General features: G+C 58.7%; 1 protein-coding gene across 1 annotated transcript; it reads right to left on the bottom strand.

Moving 5' to 3' along the window:
* Nucleotides 1-4406: 4406 nt before the first annotated feature.
* On the bottom strand, nt 4407-7016 carry Ier5l (immediate early response 5 like). Its single transcript, XM_021156834.3, has one exon. The coding sequence runs from the start codon at nt 6867-6869 to the stop codon at nt 5649-5651; it is 1221 nt and encodes a 406-aa protein (XP_021012493.1). The 5' UTR covers nt 6870-7016; the 3' UTR covers nt 4407-5648.
* Between the last annotated feature and the right edge of the window lie 675 nt (nt 7017-7691).

Below are 7691 nucleotides of genomic sequence, written 5' to 3'. Positions count from 1 at the left end.
ACATGCTGAGCCCCAGCTTCCAGAAAACGGAAAGAAAAGAGACTGGGCTCTGCTTCCTCCAGTGTGTCTCAGCCCTGGTGCTTGCCCCAGAGGGCCCGGACACCCCTGTGCCCTCCTCTCTGCTGGGCAGCTCATTTACATCAACAACGGTGCTTGCTACCTCTCTCTGCTACTGTACAGTGTTCATTTTTTTCTTCTAAATATAAAACATGCTTATTGTAGAAATTCAGGGTCTACAGAGATGTGTACCTGAAGATGCACAGAATCAGAGCCATCTGTAGCCTCCCTGCCTACTGTGGTCTCAACTCTTCAGGGCCTATTCAGTCTTGCTCATCTGAACAGGTGATTAGATCATACTGAGTTGCAGGTGTCCCTGGGCCCCTCCAGGAGGCCATGTTGGCCTTGTAGGGTCCCTCTTCTTTTTGGCCTGCTGCCTGACATCCTTGGCTACCAGTCAAAGTCCTTTTCTGCTCTGTCTAAAGTCCTGGAGGACCCTGCCTGAGTTCCCTCTATGGCTTCCTTGCAAGCAGTGTCCTTGACTCAGTCCCCTGGGATCGAAGCCTAGGGACTGCTAGGAAGATCCAGCCTCTGCCTTGGGTGTGCAGTTCTCCTGCCCTTGGTCATTCCTGAGTGAGGTATCAGGAAGGTACTGGATGGTCTCATGCCAAGAGCAGGTTATCTTCTCCAAGCTGTGTTGACCATTTCTCTCCATACCCAGGTCCCCAAGTGTCCCTGCACAGCCCCAGGTCTTATCAAACCCATCAGAAAATCCCTCCTCAGCCCTGAGTGTCACACCCCATCCCCCACCCCCAGTCTCAGGAGGCAGCTTCTGCACTGCACTTACCAGGTCTGAGAAAAGGCTTTTCTGCTCATGAGCTTCCAGTGACAGCTGTCAACTACTGTCAGGCTTGGCCATAGCTTTCAGAATCCAACAGTCTTTCCCTGGAATTTTTTTGAGTTAGCAAAGATGGTGGTCCCTTTCCGGTAGCAAATCTATGATCTGGGAGGCCAGGTCTGCCTTCTTCTGCAGCAGGAAGCTGGTCTGCAGTAAGAGAGTAGGGAGTCTCCGAACACTGAGGGTGCATTTTGGAAATCTCTTGACTGTATCCAGCTGTGCCTGAAACCAGTGGCACCCCTGGCCACTGAATGGTTTGGTGCCACAATTCCTTTTGCCCAAGCTGTCACTTACCCAAAGTCTTAAAGGACAGAGGAATGGGAGAATCCTGGGTAGGGTGAATCACAGACACCACTCCGTCTTCTCTGCCTTTGTCCTATACCCTGCAGAAGGAAGCATTGAACGTGTGCTTCCAGTCAGCCAGCTCAGACATGACTAGATGCTGTAGCCTAGTATACATTCAATTGTGAATTCTCAATCTGGCCTTTTAAGCCACATCCAGATCAACTGCCAGCTCCAGTCCAATCATAAGGGTACAAATACCTCCCCACCAGGCTGGGAGCTCCAACAGGTAGAGGCTGGCTCCCAAATGCTGTGACCTTGGACATTATGTTCTCATTTCCAAAAGGCTGGATCCACCTCTAAGGGTAGCTGGGAAGTTGAAATTAGTAATCCACAGAGGTATTTGCTGTTCTGGCTATTTATTGCTTTGGTGGTATTGAGAGAGCTTTCCCGGGGCTAAGCAACCAGCGCACACTTTGTAGATATGCGTCCAGTGGACAGAGCCAGTAAGACGCAGCATTTGGTGTGCATCCTGTTTCTCTGCACAGTTGCCCTCTCGGGAGTTCGGAGCAACCCCAGCCCCAGTCTTCTCCGGAGGGCAGCTCAAAGCTTTGTGAGGCTCTATAGCTGTCATCCTGGCATCTAGCACCAAGCATAGCTAGAGACTGGCTTAGCCCTTCCTCAGCATCAGAGGCAGCCTGCCTTGGGATGTATGTTTTATGCTGGCAGAGAGTCGATTAGCTGGGGATGACCAGGGGCTGAGCCTCTGTTTTCTGGATGGCACCTTCTGCCAACCATGCGGAGCCCCAGTCTCTTCATCCTTGGTCTTGCTGGAAGGGACCTGACGGATCCACGCCAGTGACCCCATGCCTAGGACTCTCATGGCTAGACAGCCCCACCTCTTCCCCCAGTGTTTCTGGGGTGCTGTGTCTGTGGAGCATCAGTCTCTCCCGGGGAGTTGTGGGCTGCCACGTTGTATGCTGCACAGGAATCCAGGGGCTGTGCAGGGGATGAGGGGAGGAGGATGCTTGGAGATTCGTGTGTCCGAGGCAGTGGGAGGGCAGATGTGGTCCTCAGTGTGGTGCCCGGCCTTAGTATCTGGGCTGTTGTTTATTTCAGGGGGGATGTCTGTGTCCCCTGTAGAGCAGGCTCTCAACCCTTTGTATTATTGCTCAGGGTACCTAGGCCCTGAAGACAGAAGCGGAGCTGGGGGTCCTCTCTTGTGCAGCTCTCTGAGCTCGTCCCCTCAACTCCCAATTTCACTAGATCCCAATGTACCCAATACGTCCTGAGCTCAGAAAACCTGCGCCGATAGGGAGGAGAGAACCCTAGTCTGTAGTCTTGCTGATCTCAGAGCTTTTATTTCGCACCCAAACACCCCCCCCCAACACACACACACACACACACACACACACACACACACACACACACACACACACACACACGCGTCTTCCCTACACGAGTCCCAAGGATAGACGCGAAGGTCCCAAGCCCCTCACTGGGAGTTCGCTGTTCCCAGCTCCACGCTCCCAACAAAGGCGTCCGACCATGTGCCCTTCTCCACGCAGACCTGGAGTGGGAGAGCTCCACGCTCAGGGTCCCTCTCAGACCAGGGCTGGGTGGGGATGCGATGTTAGGCCGCCGGTGCGCCGGTGCGTGTGTTGCCTCTCCCAGCAGCCCGCCCGCCCCCGGCTGCGCCTCGCCCACTCCCATCCGCACACTCTGCAGCGCCTTCCAATTGGCGCTAGGGGGAGCCGTGGCAACTGACTTGGATTGACTCAAAACTGCATCCAACAGCTATTTCCTTGGACTTGTAGGGGGATATGGAAAGGGGGAAAGATGCACCCCCTCCTTAGCTCCAGTCTCTTCCCGTGGGAGGGCAAGAGCAAGTCTTTGGGTGTGTGGGTGAGTGAAGGTGTCTTTTCTTCCGGTAACTCACACCTCCAGAGCATCCCTCTTACCCAACCTAGATCGCCGACCTTCGCGGCCTCCCCCACCCCCACGTTTTGGAGTGTCCCCAAGAACTTAGCCACGCGCGACAGCGAGCCGAGAGGCCCCCTGAGAGTGAATAGCATCCGCCTCTCGTCTGGGCTTGGGGCGCTGGGCGACAGCGCCTCCTTTCGCCCAGCGAGACTTATGGGGTGGGGCGGAGTGAATCGCCTGGCCGGTGGCTGAGAGCTTTGGCGCAGAGAAGGGGAGCATGGGGGCTAGCCAGTGAGAGCGAGAGATCTTTAGGGAGGCAGTCAGAGACGGGAGACATTGAGAGAGACGCTACCCCAAAACAGCAAAGGCTGCCGATTTATCTTACCCCACCGTCCTCCACGCCTCCCCAGTTCTTTTTTCCTATCCCCTTAGCAAGGTTGGAACCACCCGTGTGCCCTGGGGTCGGAGCCGCGGCTCCAGATGTGAATTTGGTTCCAGTGGAAAGAACCCGAGCTTCCTTCGGTGCCTTGGCACATTCTCCCACTCTGAGGTCATTCCGTAGGTGGTCAGAGGGGAGCGCGCGCCTGGAGCCTTCCTGCTCCATCCACAGAAGAGAGAGGCGGGCGGGAGGGAGCAGAAAAGGAGAGGGGAGGGGCACGAGGAGGGAGGGAGACGCCGCCAGCACACCACCAAGTGGCACTGAGCAGTGATAACAAACTCAACTTTAAAAAAAAAAGAAAGAAAAAAAAAGAAAGAAAGAAAGAAAGAAAGAAAGAAAGAAAGAAAGAAAGAAAAGAAAGAAAAAGGAAAGGAAAAAAACTTCCCCAAGTTGCTTGTTTGAGACGTGCGGACATGCGGTCTGAGGAGCAGGTCAGGGAGTGTGGGTGGCCCAGAAGTATCCCTGGTACAGAAACTAGGGGCCAACTAGGCCCTTGCAACCCTGGTGGTGCATGGAAATATGTTGGAGGCTGGCTCAGCTTCCTGCTGGGCAGCGGGTTCCCAAGGGTGCAAGACCCGCTGGTGAGGAGGGCCTATGGAGAAGACCTGTAGCACCGGCCTCCATCCCCAGAACACACACATACCGACTCCCAGCCCTAGCTCCATCCCCAGAATACACACACACCCGGAATTCCAACCCTGGCCCTGCGGATATGGGGGTATCCATGGGTTTCCACCATGGCCCTGGAAAGCTGGAGTTTGCTTGCGTGTGTGTGTGTGTGTGTGTGTGTGTGTGTGTGTGTTTAGATTTTCTCACCTCTAAGCCCATGTGAAAGCAAAGAACCACCATACACTCTACAATCGACTTTTTATTAAGATTATAAATTTAAACAAATAACCTGAACAGTTTTACCCGGTGAGATACAATTCATTATGCACAAAAATACAGGAGGAAGAAGGGCCGGGAAGGCAAGGTTGGCAACTTGTTTTGGAGTCCTCGGGGTGTTGATGGCAGAGACCCAGAGGGGCACTAAGCGAACCTCACCTTCTCACAACAAAAGGCTTTTAAACAAAATCTATCGCGCTGAGGACGGAGACAGGGTTCTCACAGGCTGGAACAATGCTGGTTTCATGAGATGGGACCAAAGGCTAAAGCACAAGGTAACTTAGAAGCGCGCACAATCACTAGAGCTGACCAGGAGCTAAGCGAAAAGTCTCCAGCGCAGTCGGCGGTCCGGGCCCCTCCCTCCCCCGGGGATCCAGGTGAAGGAATCGACTTCCTTTTTTGTTTAGTGAGGACCGCAGTGCTGGGCATGATGGGAAATGTAGTTCGCCCTGCTCGCCCTCCACCCCTTTCCCAACTGTGCTGAGAGTGTCAGGGTGTCCCCCCCCCCCCCAACCCCCGCCCGAGTTCGCGAGGCGGGTGGAGGAGGGGGAGGAGGACGGAGCCAGAGGGGCGGGGAGAGGAGGGGTTCTAGACGCCCAACCCGGCAAGAAAAGAAAAAAAAAGTTGAAGTGTTTTCATTTCTGCCTTCTCATTTTGAGAACTTTGGAGGCCGCCCCCAGAGAGGAAATGTGACCGAAACGTCCCTTTTGGAGATAGAGTTTGCCTTTGTTTTTCTGCTCAGGGTTTCACAAGACCCGTTCCTCACCCCAGAAAGGCACTCAGGAGAGCAGAACGTCGGGCTTCCCGGCTCTGACAACTGATTAGAATCGGCGTCCGGGGCCCCGCGCCCTCCTGCGTTGCGCCCCCGGCGCGCCCGGGCACCCAGCCTCGCCCCCGGCGGCCCGGCACCTCCTCCGGGCAGCAGCCCTGCCTCACGTGGCAGGCTCCTCGCTAAACACCACTGCAATCAGTACAATAAAAAGGGGGGGAAAAGAGTAAGAGAAACACAAAGCATACTTAAATAGGCGCTTTTTCTCTGCAAAAATAAAGTCCAAGATTTTTAGATTTTTTTTTTTATTTTACAATTTATAAAACATCAGCCTCTGCTCGTCCCCAGCTCAGCCCCGAGTGGCCAGGACCCGCTCGCTCCCTATCGCCCCTTGGCCGAGTCTTTGTCTGGCCCCAGCCCCGCGGGGCCCAGGGTCCCCATGCCCTCGGGGGTCCCTAGAAGGCGACAATGGCTCGAGTCCAGGCGCCGAGGCTGGCGAGCGCCTGCTTGGCGCACAGCTGCCCGTTGAGCGGCGGCGGCTGCTCCGAGGAGTCCGGCTGTCGGCTCACCAGCCCCGAGAAGCCCGAGCCAAAGATGGAGATCAAGTTTGAGATGTTGGACGCGTCCGGGGACGAGTCCGGGCAGAAGTCCTCGAAGCGGGCGCGCTTACAGGGGGCGAACGGGGTAGCCCCGGGGGGCTCGGCTCCCAGGTCGCCCGCGTCCTCTTCGTCGTCCTCTTCTTCCTGGCCAGGGTAATACTTGCGCTTGCAACCAGCGGCGGACGCCAGACCGGGTCCCGGAGCGCCCTGGCCACAGCAGGGGCAGTGGGCGGAGGCGCAGCAGTCCTGGTGCAAGTAGCCGTTTTCTACCGTGGTCACCACGTGAGTGTCCAGGTCCAGCACGGTGGTCTGGCTGCTGCAGTGCACGCCGAAGTCCGAGGGGGCCGGGTACGCGCCCCGGTAGAAGCCAGTGGATGAGGAAGGGGCTGTAGAGGCGGGCGGAGAGGAGGCAGCGACGGTCGGAGGGGCAGCCCCCGGAGGCACCGAGGGCGCAGAGCAAGCGGCCGGGACACGAGGGTCCCGCGGGCAGAGCGCGGCGGGCGCGGGCGGCGGCAGCGGCGCAGGAGCCGGCTGCAGCGGCTCCAAGTGCTGCCCGCGGTGGGGCGCGCCGTGCGGCGGCTGGAGCGCAGCGCACCCGGGCAGCTCCGAGAGCGCCCCCGCGCAGCCCGCGGGCGCCCCGGCCACCGCCACCGGCGCCGCCGCCGTGCAGCCCCTGGGCGCCGGGTGCTGGTGTTGGTGCAGCTGCTGCTGGAGGTGCAGCTGGTGAAGCTGGTGGAGCTGGTGCAGCTGGTGCCGGGCAACCGGCTCGCGCGCCTCCGCGTCCCCGCCGCCGCCAAGTTGGAGCGGGCCGAAGTCGGCCGCGCTGGCCGGCATTCCGGGCGCCGCGTAAGCGAGGTGCTGGTGCTGGTGGTGGGGCGGCTGCTGTTGCTGCTGCTGCTGCTGGCGCCGGTAGAGCTCGGCGTAGCGCTCGCTCAGGTAGAGCTGGCGCGCGTTGCGGAGCACGTAGGACACCAGGAGGTTCTTGTGCAGCTTGATGCCGCCGCGCTGGGTCCGGGAGCTGTGGATCTTGCGCAGGGAGATGCTGATCAGGCTCTGGGCGTCCAGGGCGCACTCCATGCTCCCGCGGAGACGCGGGCGGCGGAGCAGCCGCCTCTGGTGCTGCGAATGCTGCTCCTTGCGTGCGTCTCCAGTTGGTCGCCCGGGCGAGCCAGGCACAGGGAACCGAGCCCCGGTCGGCGGGTCGGCGACACTCCGAGAGAAGTCGCCACCATGCGTTGCGCGCCACCCGCAGGCTCACGCTCCCCAGACGGCGCCAAAGCAATGAGCCTCCGCCGGCCCCGGCCCCAACTATTTAGCTGGGCAGCAGCACCCCGCCCCACTGTAGATTAGCCAATAGAAGCGTGCAGAGCCTTCCGACTGACAGCCGCTGCCCGCCCCGGGACCACTTGGCTGGCCAATCATACCAAGGCGGTTCCTTTGTGCTATTCAAATAACGAACGGACCCCGGGCCTCCAACGCCGCCGTTGCCTCGAATGTTCTCCTGGGGCCGCGGCACCTCGTGGGACTAGGAGCCTCCGAGGTAGTCTCTCTCAGCTTTGGGTCACCTCTTGGGAGCCACGTCGAAATTCGTAGCTTTCCTGGACCTGGCTCCTGCGAGCTGGGGGTCGGCTCACCTGAGCGCAGCGGAGATGGCTCCGCCCCCTTCCGCATGGTTGGGCCTCACCTGCGGCAGGTGCGCGCGGTTCCCCCGCTTCGAGCCACGCGGCGCCTCCTCTTTTCCACCTGCCACGGCCGGGGGCAACCTGGACGAGCTGAGCCTTCTTCCAAGAAAAGCTGAGGGGGGGCGCACCTGAGAACTAGGGTGCTGTCTTGGAAGAGAGGGTTTGGGGCCTGATTACCTGATGTGTTAGCTCAGGGGCCTGTGGGAATGGTCACGGA

The sequence above is a fragment of the Mus caroli genome, unplaced genomic scaffold (assembly GCF_978045245.1).
Source record: "Mus caroli unplaced genomic scaffold, Mus_caroli_1 scaffold_2, whole genome shotgun sequence".
Taxonomy (NCBI): Eukaryota; Metazoa; Chordata; class Mammalia; order Rodentia; family Muridae; genus Mus; species Mus caroli.
Note: the sequence above shows the minus strand (reverse complement) of the source record. Positions and strands in the feature narration are given on the sequence as shown.